This window comes from Pagrus major, chromosome 9 (genome assembly GCF_040436345.1).
Source record: "Pagrus major chromosome 9, Pma_NU_1.0".
Lineage (NCBI taxonomy): Eukaryota > Metazoa > Chordata > Actinopteri > Spariformes > Sparidae > Pagrus > Pagrus major.
The window spans coordinates 4,365,154-4,389,848 of record NC_133223.1 but is presented as its reverse complement, the minus strand read 5'-3'; the positions used below and the strand labels follow the sequence as shown (position 1 = coordinate 4,389,848).

Sequence of the window (24,695 nt, the reverse complement as noted above, 5' to 3'; positions counted from 1 at the left end):
TAAGAGCACATGAAAAAGCTTTATTGTCACACCAAGCCTTAACATAAACAAATTTAGAGTTTTTAACTTTAAGCTTAGAATGTGTAAACTATTTAGCAATGCCACTAGGGAGAACAAGTAGTGAACTCACTGTTATATAACTTACATAATTTATTAAATATCTTTATTTGGCAGGATTTTACAAGGAAGCAGGAAAAAGTACAGAAGTTAGTGGAGGTGAGGTACTCTCTCTTTTCTTTTCAGTTTTCCTGCCTGTGTTCAGAGAGAGCCAGAAAGTAACACTGGGACCACAGTAGCAAAACAGATTTACAGTATCTGCTTCTAAATAGAGTCTTTGCAGGTACACATTCAGCTTTCACAAACACAACAATATAGCGCTATAGGTCATGTGGTATGCACGGGAATGTAAAGTAGATAAAGAAAACATGGAAGAGGGTAGGGAATGGAAAAACCTGGGAAAATACTACTTCAACAACTAAACATTCACACTGGGGGAGAATTTGTACACTGATGCTTCTTCATGTGTCAAGTCCTTGACTCTTAATACATTCCTTTAATGTAAACCAAGATGTATGCACTCTCTCACTTCTCATTAATACTTCACTGTTTTCTTTTCTACTATTATTCTAAATAGTAGGTATAACTTGGATTTATTTTTAAAAATAGTGAATTTGTGATATATTCATTTTTGCATGTAAACAAATCATACAGGACAAACACCTTTAAGATTATATGGCCATTTGGCAGCCTAGAGATTAAGCAGTAACAGACAAGGCATCTGCAGAGACCTATAGCATACTGTGAGGCAGTGTGGACACAGATGATTCACTGCAGCTCAATTAGTGGAGGCCAATACATCAAGAAGAATAATGTTGAGCTTTAAAAGTCAATGAAGATTAAGCCATGCAGGTGAACACCACCACCAACACTTAGTTTATCATATTAGATGTGAGGCTGTGGTATATTACAGTGTTGCAAACTCACAAAAGAAGTCCTGATTAAATCTCAGGACATTGCAGCATTGTGTCATCCTAAGGTCCCATGCTTTAAAAACACAAATAAATAGCAACGGCAAAATGTATCCCAATCATTTTACATTGGGTGGGGAGGGGGTTCACTATGCATGTACGCTAACTGACTGCAGACCAGACCAGCTACGCTGGGAGTGAATTCACAGAGGAAGCCAGGGCTGGAAATGCCCAGTCGCTCCTGGGCCAAATCAAAAAAAGTGCATCTCAGCAAGTAGCCGGTAGTGCTGTGCATACTCATGGGGGCTGGTGAGTAACACGGGTGTGTGTTGGAAGGGTTAGTGCTGTGTGGAAGTTGTGGTATTCAGGCTTCTTCATTCCACAAGGTGACTGTGGAGTGTGGGTGACAAGATGTGTGACTCCACGGTTGAGCAATGTAAGCTGTTAGTTTGTGGTTTTGGAGGTGCAGGCCGGTGGGGTGTCTTTAATTACTACAAGATCCACTATCTGCGTCACTGGATCTTCCCCAAACTGGACATGAGCCACTGAGAAAATTACCAGGGAATCATACACTGACTGCTGACAGGAGGGGAGGAGAGTCACCTTATGCGCTACATTTGGCAACATTAAGCCAATATCATGGCTTCTTTCATAGCTTTGAGCAGCATTTCATGTTTGATTAGACATACTCTACCTTCAAAAAATAGACTTTTCTTTATTTAATACCAACCGCCCTAGTAAACATCATCCACTCTAAGTATTTTACTAAGTTTGACAACAAAGTAGATTGAGGCTAGGAAAGCAGTGTTACAGTATTAGATTTAACATGAATACCAATACTGGCAAAGAGGCAACTTCATTAAGCGCTATTTATTATTCTACTGCCAAATGAATGGCCCATTTGATCATCAATGCAAAATGACTAAAGATATGGGTTTTTACAACTTAAACAGTTGATCTGTGGGTATGGCAGCATATTGGTCAAATGTGAGGAGTCTTTACACCAGCATTTACCTCATTCAGTGCTTCAGAGAAAAACCTCACTGGAACAAAATGTGAATGACAAGCACAGTCATTCTGAACAGATGAATACAACAATAGAATACTTTAGGGGAATAATGGTGTCGGATGTTGATGTGTCGCTGTATCTTAGATTTCCTCTGATAATACGAGGGTGTGGTGTGTTGTGTGTATGTGTGCGCACAGTTTGTCTCTTAACATGTGGAAACACCACCACAGAGGTGAGCTGTGGGTGTGATGACATCATCCACCCAGCAGCTATGGGGATTCCCTAACAAAAAACACATTCTCTTTCTCTCAACTCATTGGTTTCTGTCTGGAACAGATGGGATGGGTCCCTCTCTCTTCCTCTTCTCTCCTTTTCTTTCTGTAGCTCAAGCACAACAGCAGTGAGGTGTGAGGGCTTCAATTCAGAAGTGTAGGTAGGCGGGAGAGACAGCTCACTAAATCGACACCTGGCATATGCAGCCCGATAAATAATGAACGGCAACAACAAAACAGAAGGTGGACAGACAAATAAAATACAACAGAAGTACTCTTGGTCACAGCATGCAATGCAAAACACACACCGCCCACATTCATCAGAGTAAGTTAGATCAGCTGATTGGTATGGCGCCCTCTAGGGGCTGTGGAGTTTGCAAAGCCCTGTTTAGAATTAAGGAGAGGAGAGGACAGAGAGGAGAGAAGAAGAAAAAAAGAACAGCTGCCCTAGGCATGCTCCAGAAGCCACTGGAAAAGGGGGATGTGGTGAAGTTCTCTGCCCGCCTGGAGTGGCTCCTCTCTGGCCGGGGACTGACTGTGTGTCTGACTCTCCTCACAGTAGCGCAGCAGTGTGTGCAGCAGCTCTCCAACTCTCCACTTCCTCTCCCGAAGTCTTTGGACCACTGCTGGGAGCTGAAAGGCCACACACTTATCATTCAGTGACATCAATTACAATGCAGATTTTTTTAGTGCGGTTAACTTCTAATGCATGGGTCTGGATAAATGTTTAAGGGTTTCCAATCAGTTATGAAAGGTGCAGACATTAAATTAAAATTTCAGCAGGTAAATTTAGAAAAATTGGTCAATTCTACAGGGAAGTCAAAGAATATAATAATAACAAATGGTAATAGGGTTCCCTCTTCTGGTTCCCCCTTCTTCAGTCAATGGGTTTTTTTTGGAATGGGTTTTCGGTTAGATGCATGAAATAAGGTCTCTGGTTAACAAAAGCTTAAGAGATATTCACGTTTTGTTCTACAACATAAAATACATCAGTAAATAATCCACATGTGAATTTTAAAACTTTTACCCATCTTAAAAAAGGTGGCTGCTAACAAGTGTCTGAATGAGACTACAGAGGTTGTCGGGGACATTAAATGTCATCAGACCAAATAGGGAGACTCATCTAGTCACTAGTCCGTCTTTACAGGCCCACTTTAGTTACAAACCATTTTAACTTTATAACTTGTAGATTTATCTATGTATAGTAAAGTTGGTGGCAATGTTGAAGTGACGTGACCGCAGTGTAGTTCACTTAGAGCCTAACATCAGCTTTTTACTTTTGGCAATTTACCATTCAAAAACCATAAAAGTGGTGTTCATCTGTAAAGATTTTCTTCTTGAGCAAAATGTGTAAGTATCATAAACTTGTGTTTGCCACCAAGCTTATTTTATGCAATAATCTAAAATCCACCTGAAAAATCCAATAGGCTTTTTGTCGAGGGAACCAGGGCGATGCTAAGTACATCACCGCTGCTGCTCTCTGTAACAGTGATTCCACATCAGGGGTGCTTATACCCCAGGGTGTACTTGGGAGCAATTCCAAGTGTGCAGAAAGGTTCTAAATACCTAGAAGTACTTCATAATTGTTATTGAACGCATCCCTCTGTGCCCCTGCCAGCCCCTCAATCCATGCTTCAACCTCCTTCCCCCTGGCCGCCGATACAGACAACCAATCTGTAAAAAAAAAGACGCTTTGGGAGGAGTTGCGTACCCTCAGCTATAAGGGCTCTAAATATCCTGTGCACACTGTAGCAGACTTGTGTTGTTCATTTGTAATGTTTTTGTTTTCTTTTTACATTGTTCTGGATGTCCTTAATGTGTAACGATTGTGAAAGCAATTCCTATACAGAGGAAATTAAAGAATTAATCTGAATCTAATTGGTCAATATGATAGCTAGGTTAATTGATACATTGTGGAAATAGATAAGGGGAAATGGATGGAAAATATCATGCAGTTTAAAATTAGTTCAAATGAACACACTTGGAACATGAAGAGTGCTGTCGATGAAGGGGTCAGGGGTTACCTGAGTTCGTCTGACAGGGCATTGAAAGTATTAAACATTACCTAACAAGTTCAGAAAACTGCACTGTAATTTATTATGCAACCTGTTTTACTTAATCATTACATTAGCTGGTGGTTTTCAGCCGTTTCTCTCCACAGCAAAGCTTACTGTAGCAGAAACCAGGATACAACTATACAAGATAACTAACCATAAAACCAACATCAACAACAATGATGGAAAGAATGGCTTCTTTCATTGAAGCAATCTGACTGGATTAAAGAAAGTCTTCATGTTTACTAGTAAATACCACAGTGGGAGCCTGTTTGCTGTTTGAGATGGGAGGTAATGAACATGTTCAGAATGGACTGAGGGCAATCACCTGCTGGAGCTCTCTGTCAGGACTCAGCTGTATCTGAGGGATGTCTGCCATGGAGGCTGCCACCCACTGCAGCATGCTCCTGAGCTGAGGGTCCAGGGTCACATGTGGAGGGCCACGCCCAAGCTCCCTGACATCAGAGTTTACTATAACCAGTGCAGACCTGGGAGCCTGCACCTGAGTCCTGTCCACACAGAGAGTCCCTGCAGCACAGGAAAAAGTGGTTCATTCAAGATTAATCAGACTAATCAGCATATTTTTCTACCACCCATTTTCCTGTTTTTTTTGTTTTGTTTTTTTTTCCTTCCCTGGGCAATCTCAAAGACAGACAGATGTGTGTAATATGTAACAGTCGTTTGCTCCCCCAGCACTGATCAATGCTAGGTTCCCACGCTCCCACAGCAGAACAGATCCAATGAGGAGCCCCCCGCCTCCTAAGTGGGGGCTGCTCTGATTTCACACACACACACACACACACACACACACACACACACACACACACACACACACACACACACACACACACACACACACACACACACACACACACACACACACACACACACACCACACACACACACACAATGAATGTCTGTGGAGGAGTGGATGAATGAGCATTAGTGTGGCTGAATATGGGGGTGGTAAAATCCCCGGCTACACACTCAGACAGGCAGACAGACATAGACATCCAGTATGAATCAAGACCAACTGTTCTGAATCTAAAGGAGTGGAAAGAGCACGACCCTTAAATTCGGACGGGGGCCTGTCTCCATATCCCTCATTTGTCCAAAAGTGTGCCATGTTAAACTTGGATTTCAGGTTTTGTTTGCCAAAATCTGCATTTTTAGGAAGTTGTGTTCACAATAGCTTTGAGTGCATTACTACTGACTCCAGCCTACTCAAAAGGTGAAGTTACAGGCAATAAAATGTCCTTACCACTGGATTCCTCTTTGACCTCAGTCTCCTTGTCCTCTGTGTTGTCACTGTTGGATGAGAAATGCCACACAGGTTAATAAAAAGGGAGAGACGTCTGGGGAGATGTGGCTACATGCAAGGAGATACAAATCACAAAAAGCATGCTTAAGCTAACAGCTTTTGGTGTAAGCATAGCAGGATATCAGAAGTAATACTGATCAAAAGACATCATACATTGAGGGAACTGTGCTGCACATTTCCAGTCAGTCAGCGTTGTTTCTATATTCCAGTAAATTTACTCTTCTGATTCAATATCTTTTGCCAGTTAAGATGAAGTGACTAAGAGTACACTTTGATCGGTGTGAAAGTTGATTTTTCCATTCTGAAAATCTGCTCAATATCCATTTTGTCAATTGTGCAAATATTTGCTGTGTGACGTGCCAACAGGTAAACAGTCATTTCTCCACTTTATAAGATTGTTAATCACAGTGTTGTTGACACAGCCCACGGCTACAGACACTCAGACTCTGTTCAATATGATGTAAGGATATCATTTTCATAGCAGAAGGAGGACATCTAAGGTGCTTTCACATTCACTGTTTTTATGAATAGGAACATGAAGCAGCAAACTACGAGAGACAGGGCAGTACCAACAATAAAGTCATGCATTTAAGGACAATATTTGAGTGACCTAAGTTTTATCTATCACCTATGACCATCAATGACAGTGCTTGAAGAGTACCAACCCAGCAGTTTATTTGCTGCAGTTGGCAACTAGAAACATTTTTTTAAAATTTCCTTTAAATCAAAGTTTAATAAAGGCAAGTGATGCACAACCCATTTTCCACCTAATGGCAGGCACTGAACTGGCCATCTGCCATCTGCTGCTCGTCAGTGCCAAGGGATGTTAGTGGGTGATATGTATAAAATCCTCTACTACTGCACTGTATTTTATATTAATGTGTATTGTGATATGATTCATTGTCTGAAAAATCAGCTGGCAAACTGTTTATGGATGGTATAACCAGGCAGAAATAGTGAAGTTACTTCATCATATTGATGGAAGACAGTTGACATATTCATGAAGTATATATTTTGCATACATTTTCCCATTGCCCCCTACTGTGTTGTACTTATTGGAGAGTGACACAAAAGACCAGGTAACAGCAGATTGCCAGTGAAGTCCTCTGTTTTTTATCAGCAGACTTCACATGCATATTGTATATGTGGATTACTTCCATGAAGACAATTTTCATTTTTGTACAGTTACACTGTATCTGTTGACAGTACTGGGTTGAAACAAAACGGACCCTAATGGTATTCAGATGGAAAAAGTTGTAGCAGATTTGCTGTGTTCTAGGAAGCCACTGGTTTCAGCTGGTGTTAGTCCAGTATCAACATTACCATGCATAAACTTTCTTGACAGGGTTATTAAAGTGAATATTTTGTCAGTAGTAACCATGCAGTTTTAAGGCACTAACTGTCTTGCTGGTGCATTCAGATGTCTGTGGGAAGCTCTGACATCCGAGAACTGGTTGTCAGCTGCCAAACAGATCTGAATTCATGGACTTGATGGAAAATAAAACCTAGCAAACATGAAAGTTGCTAACTTGTGGCAGCTTTTTGCATTTAAAAGACTGCTGTTCAGTTGCTCTCAAACTCAATTGATACTGGGGTTCCCTACAAGTGCATGGTGATTAACATGTTGATTGACTGTACTGCACTGCCATAAGCCGAAACAAGCAGCAGCAAGGATGGAAGCAAAACACATTCACACACAAAACAATAGTGTGTTTTTAAATGACTAGCAGTATGGATTAAACTTGTCAAAGCTGCAGTATATGTCTATGTTTTTTTAGGGATTAGGGCCCATGATAAAAAAAGAACTTTAGGACAAATATGTGAACCTATTAGTGGGTTGGAACGGTTTTAATTAATGCAAGAGGTGCAAGAGCCCCCAAAATAAAACAACACTACAACTTATCATCTTAAGCAATGAGAATACATGCAAGTAATGCAGAAACAGCAAAACATTGCATGCTGAAATTTAGCACCAACAAGTATATGCCATGTCAAGCCTATTTATTCTTAGAGCACTTAGAGCACTTAGAGCTTTAGTGTGGTCATGTAAGAGGGGTGGGGGTTCCAAGTATGAGACGACCTATAGATCAAAAATACCACTGTCCACTGTTTTAAATCATTTTCATATGATGAAGCAATTGCCTGGTTCCAATTTTGTGCTGAGATTTTCCACACTTCAGTTCCACACTTCTTTGCTTAGTTTCGGTTTCAGAGTAAATTCTATGACTTAATTATATCTTTGTCCCATTCTAGCCCCCAGGTCTTCCTGGCATTTTTGAAGGTTAGCCATGTCAACCAGTTGCTGACTGACCTGTCAGAGGGAGAGAATGACAGGCGCTCCTCACACGCCTCGCCCTCCAGGCCCAGACTGCTCCAGCTACTGCTGTTCCCATTGCTGCTGAAGAAAGAAAGCAGGTAATGCACCGCTATAACATAAACCCTATCAGCTAAGGCCGGGCCTAGACTACAGGAGTTTTAAAGTCAGGTTGAATCATGCAAATAAGGAGAATCGTCATAGATGTTCTTTTCTCTAATTTCAAACATACACACACACACTACAAAATTTTAAAATACTGGCACATCACACACTACAGGATATTATTAAGATTATCGTGTCAGAAGAGTGATGCACGACCTCATGTGATCCCTCTCACTTGAAATATCGTGGGGAAGCAGTTGTAAAATATGGCGGAACAACTTGCTGTATTAACTTTAATATTTTGCAGTGAGAAAAAACAAAAGCTGAAGAATCGAGTCAATGAAAAAATGGTTGGGGAGACGCAGTCAACATGGGCTGTCTATTCTTCAATGAGAACAGGAGGTGGATGCGTTTTAATATTTCAATAGAACGTTAGCCTCAAGTGCTAGGGTTGTTTACCATTGCTTGGCAACACCATCGCCTGCTCTAGGACACCTCTCTCTCATTGGCCATTGTGTTCCCGATTGAAATATACTGATGTAAGAAGTCTGCAGGCAGATAATCTGGTCTGAACATTGGTAGCGACCAAGGTCCCAGACCAGATTTCTCCTTTGATTGTAGGGAGGGGCATATCAGCATAAAACTGGCCTGAAACTCCTTTGGTCTGAGCCCAATTTGAGAGAGACATAATCATAAGAGCTACTGGAATGAAACAAAGATCAGAATATAATAAGCAGTTTTATCCCATATGCTATAATGACCGTGTCTATCATGTAGCTTTAAAAAAACAATACTCAGGGTGATGACCATTACTGGTATTTGGAATAATCCTTTAAACGCCAGGTGAGGTTCAAAACAGAGGAGGAATCTCCAAATGATACAGATTTTTCCACCACATATCCAACTGAATCATCTGTAATGCTGATTTGTTGTTAAAGGCCTAAAATGTGAGATCATTACATTCCTGTCCTCATATAATCCTGTTAATCTTGTGGGTTCCTCCAGGACAACCAGCTGGCAACAGAAGCACAACAATATACACGCTCTGTAATTAGTCAATGATTAGCCTGCTGGCTGGAACCTGCATACTGTGGCGTGCAGCACTCTCAGTGAAGCTGAAGGGAGGAACATTTCTGATATCTAAAAATACCTCCTTTAATCTGCATTACCTCAGATACAGCTTTCTCCCTGTGGTTTCAGTGAATGACACATGGTGAGAGCTTTTTCATTTAGTCAATTATCACGCTCAGTATCTCAATCAGCCCTTGAAGGTGAATTTTTCCTTCCGTTATTTCATCTGCTGAGCGGAAATGTTTGCAGCGTGCTTTTGAAGAGAGTCTAATGAATTACACATGGTGGACTTTGTTCCTGTAGAAACACTGCCTGAAGTGAAGAGAGCACTCAGACACACCTTTAGAAAATATTATGATACATTAACTTGGCCCTGATGGCCAAAATAACTAGCTGCGAACACACTGCGTTCTTTCAGTGTCTTGGGAAAGAATCTTGAATGTTGTCAGTTTTGCTTCCATAGAGATAAGAACTTTTGCCAGGAATGTCAACAGCATAATTCCTAGAGACTGGAGAGGTGTATGGGACCATGTCACTTCAGAGACTGATACTCTGACTCATTAATTTCGTCCCACTCTCTTAAAATAGTGGTGATGTCCATCCAAGAGGATAAAGCTAATACTGTCTCACTACTAATTGGCCTTATCTCCGTGGCAGAACTTGGCTGCATGGACAACTACAAAAAATGTTTAAAAAAAAAGGTACAATTTGTCAGCCTTGGATCACGGGGGGAGTCACCGCGTGCCAAGTGGCTCAGCTCAACCAGACTCTGCCGCTCAGTGAAAACAGCTCACACCAGACTTGGACTGAACACAGCCTCCGAGACCGACATATGCGAGTTTGAAAACGGGGGATACAGTATATACGAGATTTACGGGGCCTCAGATCAGGACTCTGACTAGTTTACTTTTTTAATGCTTAAATCAAAATTCTTGCTACATCTTACAAATTGCTCCTTTAACAAATATCTGTTAGAGCTCACATATAATGCAATACTTGCACAAATCAGACAAAATTATATTTCTGTGGTGAAGTCTAAATGAGACTCTGCTGAAACAGGTCCAACACTACCAGTAACATTCTTTTTCTATACTGACCTAGGCCTGAGGAGATGAACAGCACAATCTGACACAGCATGATCAAAGTGACAACCTCCTTGTTTAGGTCCTGAGACCATGACTACACAGAAATACATTTTACTTTCTCCAACTGAAATATTGAACCAATGTCAGCACTGTTCAGATCGTTACATGTGCCACTTTGTAAGTATCTACCACACCTGTAAGCAGTGTTCATATTGTAATTTTGATATTCCCTTGTATTGGGGGATTTCCAATTTATATCAGATTCACTGATATGAATTGGAAATCAGTTTTTACATCAGAGATGTGAGCACATTGCTGTGCAAGTTCAGAGCGAGACTCTCACTTTACTTTTACAAAAGTTTGTTTCGATTGGATCCATGCTTGCGAAGGATAAAGAAAGACAATATGTTTGAGAACACTGGTTCATAATGGTTCTTAATGGTTCATAGTGAACCATTAAGTCTAAAGTTTGAATTTGGATTTTTTTATTAAAAAAAAGAAGGAAAACTTGAAGAACATGTAGTTGTTTATGTGAGGTCTGTAGAACAGCGATTAAGTTCACCGGTGGCACGATACAGTAGTAACACTTGGAGAGATGGTATGATGAAATGATACGATTGTCTGTTAACTGCAAAAATCATAATCACAATCATGATTGGAAACAGCCAGTGAGTAGAAGATAATACTGATATGGACATTAGCGATAGTGCAACCAATCATTATTTTCATTGCGGCCCTCAGTGTGGTTTCAAAATGACATTTGTCTTCCAGTTTTTCCCATGCCATAAAGTAACAAACATACGTTCTTTCATGAAGTATATCAGATATACTTAATAAAAGACCAGGGAACCACAAGTACTGCCTCTTTTACAGAAATAGCTTATCTTCATTTATAATGGAAAATGAATTACTAAATGACACAAATATTAAGAACTGTATTAGACTGCATCATATCGCATCAAATTGCACAGACTTATTAATACAGTACTGATTCGTCCTGTATATCCTGTGAAAATGTTTCATCCCTGAAACATATTGGCGCCCGTGTATCTAGATGCATATCAGATCTTCTTATAAGGGAGATATGCACACCCCTACCTAGTACCATATGTTACCTTCAAAAATAGTTATGCTACAACCATACAAACAAATATTTCACGAAACCATGATTAGTTTGTTCACATCTGAAGACAGGGGGTAATGTGGCTGAGACAGTCACATGTGCCACCTGTTGTTGCTATCAAACCTGGCTCCTGTGAGATGACTGCAACAGCAGCTGTCATGATATCACAAGAAAATATTGCTACATACTCTGTGGGTGAGTGGAAAAAATGACCTGGTCCACAGCAGGGGTTTCAAAAACTCCTACTTCTGGTAGAAAATTCAAAAACTGCCTGAAACCTGAGCCCAAACCCTGTTCTTAGAAATATCTTTAGAAAATCTGTACTCCTTAGTACTCCTGTGTCTTAACACATTGTAGTTGGTTTGAAAGTTCTATAGGGTAAGACTGGGAGAGCTAAGAGCTATATTCCCTTCATCTAATTTTGTGTATGTTAAAAAAGCCATAGTAAGACCAGAAGTCATTACTAGCCAACAGTGATCTCATGAATAAAAAATGACATGCTTTTAACATTTTAGTATGATGCTGTGCATTAAATAACAGAATGGTTTAAATCAATACTGTTTACATCACAGCAATGGTAAAACCAGAAGTATAAAAATACATTTATTACAGCATTACATTATCATGTATCACTATAGTAAAACACTAAGGGAAATTGTAGCAGTGTACAGGTAACTGGATATTTGGTATGCTATGTACGAGAAATCTAGTGGTTGTATACCTGTCACTGAGGTGGAGAAAGCTGCTGTTGTCGTCTGGGTGCTCATCTTCAAAGCTCAAGTTAGACCAGCTGCCCAGACTGTCATCACCTACACTCAGCTGCTGGGACACAGAGGACTCTGTGGCTTCCCTGCCTGGAAAGCTAAACGCACAAAGAGATGAAAAAGGAAAAGGCTTCACAATGTATGCAAAAATCTACAAATTCCTGGTAAATTGGTAAAGTCAGGTAATAAGTTAGTGTGAAATGTAAATAAAATGAATAAAGCTGATTAAATGCTATGTGCGTGGCCTTAGCCATAACATGAAAGATGGACATGGCAGTGAGAACGCGCAAAAGCAACTACTGATTGGAATCTTGTGTATGTACCTGATGTTGCCAGCCTGGCAGATGTTGGACAGGGCTGACGTCATAATCTCAGCAGTTAGGCTCTCAGCATAGCTGGTCCCATCATGGCCAATGCCACTGTCTGCATTAAGACTGGTGTTGCTCAGCTCACGTTTAGCCGTCTCCATCGCCATGGACACCATCTCCTCAGCAAGCGCTGCCCTGTGGTCCAGGTCAATGTGGATCTTTGGAATCTCCAAGCTAGAGAGCCGCTCAGCCCTTGCCTGACATTCCGGCCCCCTTTTCCTCCTCTGTAATACTGGATGGTGGTGGTGCCTGCTAAGTTTGGTGCAGTACGGACACTCCTGGATCTGACAATAACGGCATGTCCTCTCTCCCAGGGCTGGGCCCAGTGATGGCACCTCAGACAACCTCTGGGTGTGAGAGTGTCTGTCATGGCCTTGGACCCTCTGGTGCTCACGGGATGAATGTCCAACTGAAGCCAGGCTCATCTTCAGAGTGTCATCAACTATTTTCCTGGCATAATGCTCGATGACCTGCATCACCCTACTCCTGTAGCCTCCATCATACAGGCTTCCTGTACTGTGGTAATGCTTGCTCTTTCCTTCCTTGGACAACAGGGGACAGGAGAAAGAGTTCCTGATGAGATTTTCTGTCATGTCTTCAAGTTTGGATTTCTTATAAAGACAGGAGTCCGTGAGAGACTTAGGCAGCCGTACAGAGGAAAGATGCAGCTTGCGTGTGACATCGCAGGTGATATTGTAAGCTAAAGACTCTGCAAAGTTTACCATATCCATGTAGTCCCTCTGACTGTGGTCTTCAGATTCCCGACAATAACACTGAGCATCTTCGCCTGATGGACAGACCACTGAATCTACTCTGTCCTTGGATGACAATGTGTCACTACCAGAAGTTTTCCATTCATCCGGCAGTGACTTGGAGGAGTGAAGACGGGTGCCAGACGATCTCTGCTTGATCTTGCGACTGGCATGAGCCAGGCCTAGTTTTATGGAGCGGTAGGCCAAACGGCTTGCATACTGGTCTAGGACCAGCTCCCTACTGCCTCCCTCCTTTTTCAATACCCTGATGAGGTAACCAGCATATTCATCTGTCACACTCTCACAGCTGGGATACTCCGAAGACAGGCCAGAGCTGTAGCTGGAAATAGTGCTTGAACTGGAGGTGGGAGACTGGAAGACGGAGGCTATCAGGTCATTAGACCATTGCTCAGCCAGCCTCCCTAGCCTCCAGTTTCTGTCCTGGTCTGTACTGGATTGAGACTGGTGGTGATGGTGGTGATGCAGACATTCAGAACTAGATCTGTCAAAGCTTCTTCTCCTGAGAGCTCTGTGATATGGACACTGCTGTGCAGAGCTCACCATCCTCTTCACATCATTGATGACCTCTCCTGCCACCTCACCAGCATATACCCACAAAGTGTTCAGGGTCTGCTCTGAGAACTGAGCCACACTGTCTCTCCTTCTCTCGCTGCCCTTACTCATCTCTCCCTCCTCGTCTGCCACTCCCAGGGTGTCCATTTCTGTTGCCATGGAGACAATGTGACAAGCCAGCCTCTCAGCATAGTGGAGAGCTTCCTTGTTGGACATTTTGCGTGCAGACATCTGGCTCAGTTCATGCCGGCCACCCCCTGCCTCTAAACATCTATTAGTGCAACATACACCACCCTCTTCTGCTAATTCTTCCTCTTCGTCCTCATTGCCATCTGCCTCCTCAGAGAGAGACCTCATCAATTTGAGCATAAACTCAGCTTTGTCTGCCTCAGGAGTGATGTCTTTTGGACCTGGGCCAGGCTCAGGCTGATAGTGAGGGGTGGGTGGGGGGGTAGCAGGGGAAAATTCCTTGGCAAGCTTGCTTTTCAGCTTCTTGGAGAACTGTTTTATCTGTTTTTCCTGGGACACCTCACTGGGCTGCTGAGGGGTAGAGGGAGGAGTGCCAGGAGTCCCACCAGATTTTTGACCAGAGCTTGGAACAGAGTCATCCCCAGGAACAGATGTCCTTCTTTGTCCACCTGTCTCGGTACCTGGCACACCAAGAGTATCCATCATCACAGAATGAGTTTCAGCCACACTTCTGGTCCTGGGGTCCAACTCACAGCTGGCTCTCCCCTGATTTTGAAACGAAATGTGAGGAATGCTACGGTCTGTTGCTTGCTCAACAGGGCTGTCCTTTCTAACATATCCAGTCTCTCTACAGTCATATCTCAAATTCTCCCTGCCAGCTCCCTGCTTTGAAGGGGAATCCTCATATGAAGCCTCAAAATTAACCGAATCCTGCTTTGAAGAAGAGATCCCTCGGCTTCCCATTGTCTTTGTGAGGAAATCAGCACAGTCACCAAAACTCTTCTTCATCTTAGAAGCAGTTATTAGCTCACAAGCCTCAGTTACTATCATATCCACCATGTTGCCAGAGAAGTTCTGGAATGGGGACTTTCCTTGAGAGGGGTCTCCTCCAGATATAGCTGTCTGAGTTCCATGACTGTAAAGATGAGTTTGTGTAGATGTGGTGGTGTCACAGGATGATATGGTTACTCTTTTAGGGCTGGCCTGTGGGGTATCTAACAAGCTAGACTGATCCTGACAGGTCTCCTCAGACTCATGAAGGTGGGAGAGGGCTTGGCCTGCTTGGGGCACAGGAATACAGCTGGCCATGCCTGAAACAGTAAATAGGGCTTTCTTCACTGTGCAGGAAGCATCCTCTCCTGAGGGACCTGGGACAGCTGCAGCTGAGCTGGAACTTAAAACCTGCTGGTTAGCAAAAGTGCTACACGTGTGAGTGCTAGTGTTCTCTGCACTCACATAACAGATGTTGTCCAGAGACACACTAATAGCTGCTTGGCTAGTGAAGGCAACATCCGCCTGAGAGAGCTCTATGAAGGCCTCCTGGATTACAGATTCAGACAAGTCTGAAGCATAGGAGGAAACCACCTCCTCCTCTTCCTCTTGCCTGTGGCCAAAGGACCAATCACTAGGGGTGAGAGGGGTTGAGGGGTGGGAGAACTGGCACACTTCCATAATGCCTTCAAACACCAGCTCTTCAGCCAGATCAGCAGCAAAACGTGTTACTGTGCTGTGGAAAATCTGCTTTTTCACTGTCAGGAACTCTTTCAGTGCCCCAGATACAGCCTCTCCAACTAGGAAGCCAGCTAATCCATTGATTGCTCGTTCCTTTAACACATAGGCATGGCGCATGCCAATCTCATGGAAGGCCATTTGAAATACAGAGGATGTGAGCCTGGCAGCAAGGTGACACAAGGTAGTGGTACAGGAGGATACACCTTTTTGGAGGTCTCGCAAGGCGCTGCCCAAGCTCATTTCTACCAAGTCAGTGGCAAACCTCTGAATGCCATCCTTTAGAGACTGAGATTTCTTCTGCAGCTTGGCCACTGTTACAGTCTCTTGTATTTCTGAGAGCTTCATCAGGTAGCCTGAAGGATTCTGGAACTCCTTGTGGCAGACGCAGCTGAGATTCTTGTTGTCACTGATGTCAACAGCAGATTGGTAGCCACACACAGATCCCAGAATTTCTTTGGACAGACTGCTGGCAAAGTCTGAGTAGGTCTTATACAGAGAGCAGAGATCCTGGGGTTTACGTAGCTCTGAACTGTCCTGTCCATCTTCATCTGTCTTCCAGAAGTATTCCAGTGTTCCACTAGAGTCCACCAGAGGGCTGAAGGCGGATGAGCTGACAGGACTAAAGAGTGGGCCACCATTCTCCTCAGAAGGGGTCTGCACTGGTCGAGGGGAGTCAGGCACCTCAGAGTGAAGTGAGTAGGGAGAGCCTGGTTTCAGAGGAGTGGGTTTTTTTACATTAGCTGGGAGAGTGGGCTGGTCAAAGCGGTGAGGATTCATACCCTTGGTGGAGCAGCCCCTAGAGACATATTTGGATGCTGACCCACTGATGCTAGACTCAGCTGCCCTTTTCTGTGAGGTTGGTGCACTAATAGCATCCAGAGGCAGTGCGAGAGTGCAGCTCTCTGAGCTCAGCTCCTCCAGGTCATCAAACTGGTCAAAACTATCAAAGAATTCACTGACTTCAGAGTCTGAGTCTTCAACTCGCTCTCTGGGTCCCCCTGGCACCTGGGGGATATCCAGCTTGGCCAGCAGGCTCTTCTGATAGCCTACCTCATCCAGGAAAATGATTGGGCTGGGGCTGGAGCAGTCTGACTCTTCTGATTCACTGACATGAATCAAAGGTGAGGGGAGACGAGCTCCAGGACTGCAGTAAGTCCATTGGGATTCCACGCCTGATGACCTCTGCACCGTGACAGATACATCTGGACCAGACCTTTGTTTGGCTGAATACTTCTTTGAAGATGAGCCTATGATAATGCGGGAGCCTGATAATTCCTTTCTTCTCTTGTGGGCTGGGACTGTCTGTGATGCCACATCACGCTTTTTAAAATGGCTATAGGACGATACAGCTGTGGAAAGGCACAAGGGGAGAGGGGAGAAACCTGGTTATATACAGTAAATACAAAGATAGGATAAAAGATAAACATGATAAAAAGTTATCCACAAAAAGAAGCTGAGTGAAAACAAAAATTGTTCATCCATTGTGCTGCTTATAGACAAAGGTATAAGGAAAAGTGCATCCCAACGAAAAAATAAACTTATCAGTGCCAGTGCAGTTCAATGACAAAATTTAAATTCCTTCCACAAAATTTAATCGTATAAAAAACAGAGAGGGTGTAAAATTAATTTAGGATTTTTCAAAAGTAGATGGGATCACAAGCTACTCTATGTAAGAGACCAAGAAGCAGTCTACTAAATGCCATTAGGCATAAGATGTTAAACCTACAAGAATTGTCTCCTGTGTCGTCTTCCTCCAGATGCTCAAGGGCTGTAACAAAGTCATCCTCTATTGATGAGACTGACTGGTTGGTGTCATCCTCTTCTGGCTGGCTGGGCTCAGCTGTGCCCCTCTGAAGAGCCTGAAGCTCCAATGCATAGCGAATACCTGCCATGTAGCACCCCAGCAAACCCACCAAAGATCCTACACTGGCCTGAGTGTAGATGCTCATGCTGGGATTATGCCTCAGCACACACACAGCTTTTAACCAGCACTGAAGGCAAAGGGAAACAGCAGAGTAAGAGATAAAGAGGGAAAGAGAAAAAAGAGAGAAAGAAAAGAGAAATTACAGCATTTGTAACCAACAGGCAGACATATCTAAATTGTATCTATAAACTGTCAAATTGATCACATCCCGCAAACACTTGGAAGAAGGCAAGCTGATAATGTGAAAGATGATGGCTTTTGCAAATTAAGCAAATTCACATAAGAATTTTCCAATCCTAATCTCACAGCTGGGGGCAAGAGGGACGGAAGTGTATTGTTATGTCTGTACACTGATTGCGAGATGATCTTTTGCAGGCAAGTCCAAGCTGTAATGTAGATAGGTGGGAGGTCTAGCTGTCTTAAATGGACAACAAAACCACAGAGTGAGCTGCAGGGCCTGTGTGAATCCAAACATAGCACACAGGACCAGGAAGGAAAAGGCTGCGATTGTGGGCTGAGGAAACAACATCTTGATGTCTATCCCACCTGCATTTTTTCAAAAGCGTGAGAAAGACTTGCAGTTTACTGGCAGGAACAGACAAGGCCATAAATGTGGGGAAAACTATTCAGCAAATGTATAAAAACAACAAAAATGCCACACCTAGAAAGTGGTTGAGTTTGAGATTCCAGATTCTGCCATAAGGGTAAGCAATCTCTAAAATATGCATGTTTTTAGTATCAATAAAGTTGTTTAGATGTATTCAGTAAACAGTTAGGCATTAATACTTGTTTTGAGAGAATTCAATGGAAACAAGTCTTATCTCAAGAAATTATCTTGAGCCACTGATGCTTTTTATATGAAAATAACTTCTTGGTAGGACAGATCTTTCTACGGGAAAAAAACTTGAGTACTACATAGTACCTCATTCTTACTTCCCCTTATTCTGTACTCTCACTTCCCTGCCTTCTTCTCACCTACTCAACATGCTGACTGAGCACATTCATTCAATATGAAAGGCCTGTCACCTACCTGAGGCCCAGCGTCCTTGTGCTCTGCCAGCCTTCGGGAGTCTTTGAGCAGCAGAACCTCGTCATTCTTGAGGCTGTGAACATGGACGGACCTGAGGAGCTCACACAGCCCTCCTGGCAGAGATGACAGAGCCTTGGGAATAAGACACAGAAGCAGCTTAGCTTGTAGGTCAAATGGAAATTGCAAGATACCATGAACTCAATGGAAAATTATCTTTGTTACACATCTCTAAAAAATATGACTCAATGTCCATCACTACCATATCAGAAATGTATTTGACAAGTGAAAATCTACAAGCAGGACATTCTCTCTGTGTTTTATCACAACTCAGATTTGTAATTATGAAATCTTACCTGTTGGGTGACATCTTCCCCTTCACACTGACCAGGCAGACACACAAAATGAATCTGAAAGAGCACAGTTGATAGTCAGTATCAACATATCTTATGTTTGGCTGAGCTTTGTATATATTTGCAAAGTGGTTTGTGTGACTAACCTCTGTCAGTCTTGTCGTGTCTCTGGTTTGCAGCTCTAGGCCAATGCAGCATAGCTCCTTTTTATTCCTAAAGAGGCTCTTCACACACTGAGCCCCACTGTCACGCACAGTCTGTAAACACACATATATTGTATATGGTTACCAAACAGAAATAATGAGAAATCAATGTATATGTATTCATCCACAACTGTAGCATGCTTGTAGCAGTATTTTGTGCATCCTCTTATTGTTCTTCCTGCTTTTACACATGACTTCAATATAGATCCTGGGTAATCAGATTATATTAAAATGGACATTTAAAAACACTGAAGATCTTACCAGCCTATCCAACTCATGTGAAAACACATTTCACTACATTAGAAACTGGAGAAAACATCTAGCAACTACATAGCACAAGCACACATAACAAACATTGTTAAAAACCTGATGAGACCTGTTGTACTTTAACATTACTTAAACATGACAAATGGACAAAAAACATTTTGTTTTAAAATCCTGTTTTAAAAATACCTGTGTTCATGTGGACGCCTACATCTGACTTTAATTTGTCTTGTAAAAGTGCTTTGTAACATCAGGGGCAAATGTCCATCTAAAAATGCTATGTCAGATGTAATGGCAGGCAGTAAGAATCGCTAAAGAGTGCTGCTTGAAATCCCCTTTCAAAGATACAGTACACTACAGATTGTTACAGAACAAAATGCAGTGTCCCGGTACACAGACCTCTTTTCGGACTGAGGCCCTGGACCTTATGGGAACTCCTCTAATACGGGCACAGGCATCCATGGCAACAGAGGGCTGCACGTGGCTGGCTGACAGGCCGCACACCTGTAAACAGAAAAGTACCAAGGAGGAAGACAGAAAATCACAGAGTGAGTAGCATGGCAAAGAGATTAATTAGGAGATAATTAGGTCTAACTTAAAAAAATGAGGACACTCAAGGGAAATATATCATCACTTTTAGTCCCACAGATGACCATTTTGTCCGAGGTTCTCCCTCTTGTTCTATCAATAATCTTCAGCAAGTAAAAGAAAACAGAACTGCTCAATGGTGTCTTGCCCTCAACTACAGCAACAATCACATGACAAAGCAATGGCAGTCTCAGTGCCATTAAGTAACAAAGAAATATCACACTACGTCTCCACTGTTGCACACCCACATTACAATAGGAAGCATGATATGACAACAATGAGCTAAATGCTGCACCTGTAGCTTTCCTCAATCTAATGAGCCAAGAGTTACCAATGGACTCTAGCCTGTGCAAAAAAACATTTCACCACAGAAGACATTACAGTCAAATTTGGGAGATTTTACAGCACAAACTTCTAGACCAACGTTTTCACCCAACCTGTGTGAAAATAACATGAATCAAGCTTTTAAAAGTAGGCCTAGACTTGTCCTGCTGGTGAGGATAAGCTATAGTAGGCCATGCTTCTTTGATATTCTTCAAACAGTCAGGCCTGCATCAAAGATCAAACAGCAAAGCAAAATAACTGGGGTGTGGGCTCTGAGTAGGGGAAACACACTTGGTAAGCAGCATGAGAGAGCGGGTAAAGGAGGCAAAATATTTACAGTGTACAAGAAGGAAAAGTTTCCCAAGAAATCCAAGCCTCTCCTTTGAGGTATGGTCCAAAGCAGCTAGATTGAGTCTAGATCCAGGCAGGCGGTCCTATTGATCAGCCCATCCTACATCCTGAGAACCAGAGGGGTAGAGGACATGCCACTGGCTTCCTCTGGTGATCCAGGACCTCCTGGCTTCTCATGGGTGCTTTGGTGGGCTGTTCAAAAACAACACAGCCAGCAACTGCTGCTTGACCTCAACTATGCAGTACATCTCAATTCACTCACAAGGGAAGAAGGCACAATGATGTCTATTATGGCTGTGACTATCTCAGAGATGAACAATATAAAGTAGTTGGGAAGCGTGCTTTTTGAGCCTTGTATGTTTCATATTTAATTTACAGATGTATCATTCAGAGGTACAGTATATGAGAGTAAACTTAATAGGTCTAAATCATCATCTATGCAACTAATGTGGTCACATTAATGCCACGTGTATTTGGTATTAGTTATGTCGTGAAAAAACTGCAATTTATGTTTGGGCCTAACAAATCCTCCTAAGCTGATTTGTAAAACTAATGATAAAAAAATGTAATGGAGCTAAGCAGATGCAGTAAAAGGATTCTGGGGGGGAGATTGTGATCATCTTAGAGGGGAGACAGCAAAACAACCTGTCAAAGGCAGAAGCTGTGTAGTCTAATCTTGTTTGGTTGGGAGATGATGTGGGCCAAATTCTGAGCATGAGTCTGGGTGGTCAGAAGGATAGATAAACAGAGACTGCGAGAGAGAAACACAGCCTGGAGAACAGGAGAAAAACTCACAGCTCACTGTGAGACCAAACACAGGTCTCTAATGAGGCACAGGTGACTTTTTGATCAGGTGAGATCAGCACTTTTCTTTAGATGACAAGCAAAGAGACAGGAATGGGGGACTGGTTGCATATAGAGGGCAATGTTGGAGCAGGAGATTCTCCATAGTATAGATCAAATGATTAATCAAACCAATTAGACAAATAAATACTCTGCAACTGTTCTGATCAAGAATTGTCCCTGTTGACAAAAGCACAGATGTCACTATTAAAATAAAATAATAAAATTAATTTAAAAAAACAGGGGCTCCATTCTATTCCAGTGCAAGTGCAAGTGCAAGTGCAAGACTACTATCAGGCTACTATCAGGCTATCATGACTTACCGAGGGTAAGTCATGATAGCCTGATAGTAGTCTTGCAAAGCCACACCTGTCTCCACAACACTAGAGAACTCTGTGGCTGAATCAATTTTTATTCTGGTAACCCAATCACAAGTGTCTTTGGTGGTGCAAAGTCCAGGATGCAGCAACAGTACCCCTGCAAATAAGTGTTGGGGGAACTTGTTTTGCATGTGGGTTGGCGAGCCCTGGTATAGAGAGTAGAGTCAGGCCAATATATCGTTTGGCCGATATTGGTCGATCACAGATATATCAGTATCGGCATATATGTTGTCAATATTGGCCGATATGAAAACAGTGCAGAAAACGATGTTTGGGGTGATTAATTATTTTAACTTTCAATAAAGTTTACTGTTTCAGTTCAATGATGTCATTTTAGACGATAAAATTCATTGTTGACTGTAAAATATGACTTGCACGCCCCTAGTGGTGGACCACCATGGGACCTTATTTAAAAAAAAAAATTGTATGGTAGTTAATAGCAAGAGATCCCTTTTGAAATGTGCCATGAATTACATATAGGATATTTGTCAATTTAAAAGACATTTTTTTACACTGCAGAAAGTCACATTTCAAGCACTGAAAATGTGCTTGTATGTATTATGGTTGTCTTGTCTGTGTTTGGGTGAGCTCACCAAGACAAATTCCAATTAATTATGTTGATATGGCAATAAAGTATTAAATCTTGAATCTTCAAACTGTTCATTTATTCATATAAATATGCAGCATTGACTGATGCCACAAACCACAGCATTTGTAGCCTAAGCTCATTTCCAATGCCATCCCTTGATGAGCATTAAAGATGCATAAAACTGAACAACAAAAACAAAAATATAAACTCAAGAATAAACATGTACAAGAAAACACAGACAGAACAATACAGACACAGAATATAATGCAATACAATAAAACACTATAAAACAAGAAGCACCAGATCATTCATGACTACATGACTGATCCCTCTTCATAAACTGTTTCAGTTTGAGTTTCAATGATCCCAGTCAGGATCCAGTTTGAGTTCTGCAGGTAAGTATTAGACTGCTGAAGTATAAGACAGTCAAAATACATTACTAGTAAGACTACACAACCAATAGTCACTGAAGTGACATCGCCTCGCTCACCAAAACCAACAAGTGGAACTCTTTAGAGCTGGTCCTGTATGTTAGCGAGCTCACAAAACTGACTAACATGCAGATGGCGGAAGAGAGGAGAATGCTGACTGAAATGGGCACTCAAAGGCAGGCTTACACCAATAATCTACATTCTGTGAGTCAGACTAGCCTGACCGTGAACGACAATGACAATGGACAGGTGGACAATACCACTACCACTACCAAGAAACTGAAGCAGCTAGATGGAATTCAGCCATCAATTATCTTATTGTTTACACCTTACTCTATTTTGACATGTCAACATGTATCCTGTAAAAAAGAGGCTTATTGTGATGATTTGCCGATTGTATTTGTCTTGTGTGATAAGTAAAGTAACAGAACTAGAACATAATGAGAATGTATTGTCTCCAAAATAATCATTTGTTGCATTAAATAACCTTATTGTTACATTGACATCTCTTAAAAACTAATGATGTCATGCATTTACGGCTCTAAATTTGGGTCTAGGGTGGATAAGTTATACTGACTTGATTGTCCAAAACTCTTTTAGGGTGGTCGTACCCTTTAAGTGACTCCTCTGCGGTGGTCTGCCTGACCACTGCAGACAACAGACCTCCTTCACGTGAACAGAGGGAGCTAAACAAAGCAACGTGTGCAACAAAACATCATTTTCAGCTGTCAGCCCTGACTTAACGTTGACAACTTTCATACACCAGAGTGGAATGTTATATTACACCTCTACATGTTATAAATAATGGAATACGCCTATTTAGGTTAGCAAAAGCTTAATAAAGCCAACTCTACCAGGCACTGGGTGTTTGGAAGGAAATAGCTAGCCAAATATTCCAGTTTGTGTGGCTGGTACCCGCCGCAGCAGCAGGCCACAGAGGAGCCACACACTGTGGATGCTGATGTTCAATCACCACGACTCGGGCTCTATGCAGTCACTACCAAAACAGACACACGGTTAACTAGCTAGCTGGCTGGCTAAACACAGCACATTACGCAGACAGATGAGTTCATATCAAACCATTGGAAGACATTACACGACAGTCATCCACAGCCACATTAACCACTCAGTTATCTGACAGGCTGTCAATCAGTCGGCTAGCAGCAAAACCAGGCCGCAGTCCGCTCGGTCTGTGATGTCACCTTACTGTCGTTAGCTAGCACCTAGCCACCAAGCTAATGATAACGCTATGGTAGATTCAAATGCCTTACTAATAACAATCTTTGGTCATTTGCGGTGTTTTCCAGATATAACTATTTGCCTGTATCAAGCCATTTTTCCTCACCCTGAGTTGGTCTCCAGCAGCGTTGACGGTAGCCGCTGTGTTTAATGTGCGACCCGCGAACGATTCGTTCGTTTTGAACTCTTCTTGCAAACGTTATCGTTACTGAAAAGAAGTACGAGTCGCCCACTTTGGTTCACCCACTACTGCAATGTATAGTCCAGTTTTACAACTAAAGTCGGATCCATGGTTTATAAGCTTGATGAATGAACGAATGACCAGAAAATGGAAAAATGCATTTTTAATTGCAGTTGGGAAAATGACATTAGCTCAAATTTTGCCATCGTTTTGAACCTTTTTCAACAGGTAAAATGACTATCTGAATCGAGCCTGACCTATCCTGAGAGTTAACTGGATGTGCTCAAGAAGCTGTATAGCCTTACACCTTACCCTCTTATGGTATTTCACCGATTCTCAAAACTGAATCGAACTCCCCATCTGCGGTGCATTAACGTTCTTCCCGTGAAAACAAGAGTGTTTGAGGCATCATCAATCACACACCGAGAAAACGATCTGTGTCGCACTGACACTGTCGAAGACAGAACAATCAAACTGCGGCCAAATTAAATGTGTTTGATATTTATGTTTTATAGAAC

At 42.2% G+C, this 24,695-nt stretch overlaps 1 protein-coding gene across 3 annotated transcripts; it reads right to left on the bottom strand.

Annotated features, from left to right (window-relative positions):
- akap11 (A kinase (PRKA) anchor protein 11) lies at positions 1-24,121 on the bottom strand. 3 transcript variants are annotated; one of them, XM_073473392.1, is made up of 12 exons: positions 24,103-24,121; positions 19,651-19,755; positions 18,931-19,041; positions 18,788-18,841; positions 18,435-18,566; positions 17,207-17,471; positions 12,410-16,829; positions 12,044-12,184; positions 7,936-8,022; positions 5,565-5,611; positions 4,632-4,831; positions 1-2,882 (listed from the first exon to the last, which is right to left on the bottom strand). In XM_073473392.1, exons 2-12 carry the CDS (start codon positions 19,711-19,713, stop codon positions 2,697-2,699), a joined length of 5,706 nt encoding a protein of 1,901 aa, XP_073329493.1. In that variant the 5' UTR covers positions 19,714-19,755; positions 24,103-24,121; the 3' UTR covers positions 1-2,696. The 3 variants fall into 3 exon arrangements, with proteins under 3 accessions (XP_073329493.1, XP_073329494.1, XP_073329495.1); XM_073473393.1 differs by having other exon boundaries at positions 7,936-8,019; XM_073473394.1 differs by lacking the exon at positions 7,936-8,022.
- Positions 24,122-24,695: the final 574 nt, after the last annotated feature.

What these genes read in the sequence shown, in the direction of transcription:
- akap11 (XM_073473392.1), bottom strand. Translation starts at nt 19,713, where the DNA reads ATGGATGCCTGTGCCCGTATTAGAGGAGTTCCCATAAGGTCCAGGGCC. An exon ending in GGGAAGATGTCACCCAACAG is followed by an intron (nt 18,567 to 18,787) that starts GTAAGATTTCAT and finishes CTTATTCCCAAG; the next exon opens with GCTCTGTCATCTCTGCCAGG. An exon ending in ACAAGGACGCTGGGCCTCAG is followed by an intron (nt 17,472 to 18,434) that starts GTAGGTGACAGG and finishes CTTTGCCTTCAG; the next exon opens with TGCTGGTTAAAAGCTGTGTG.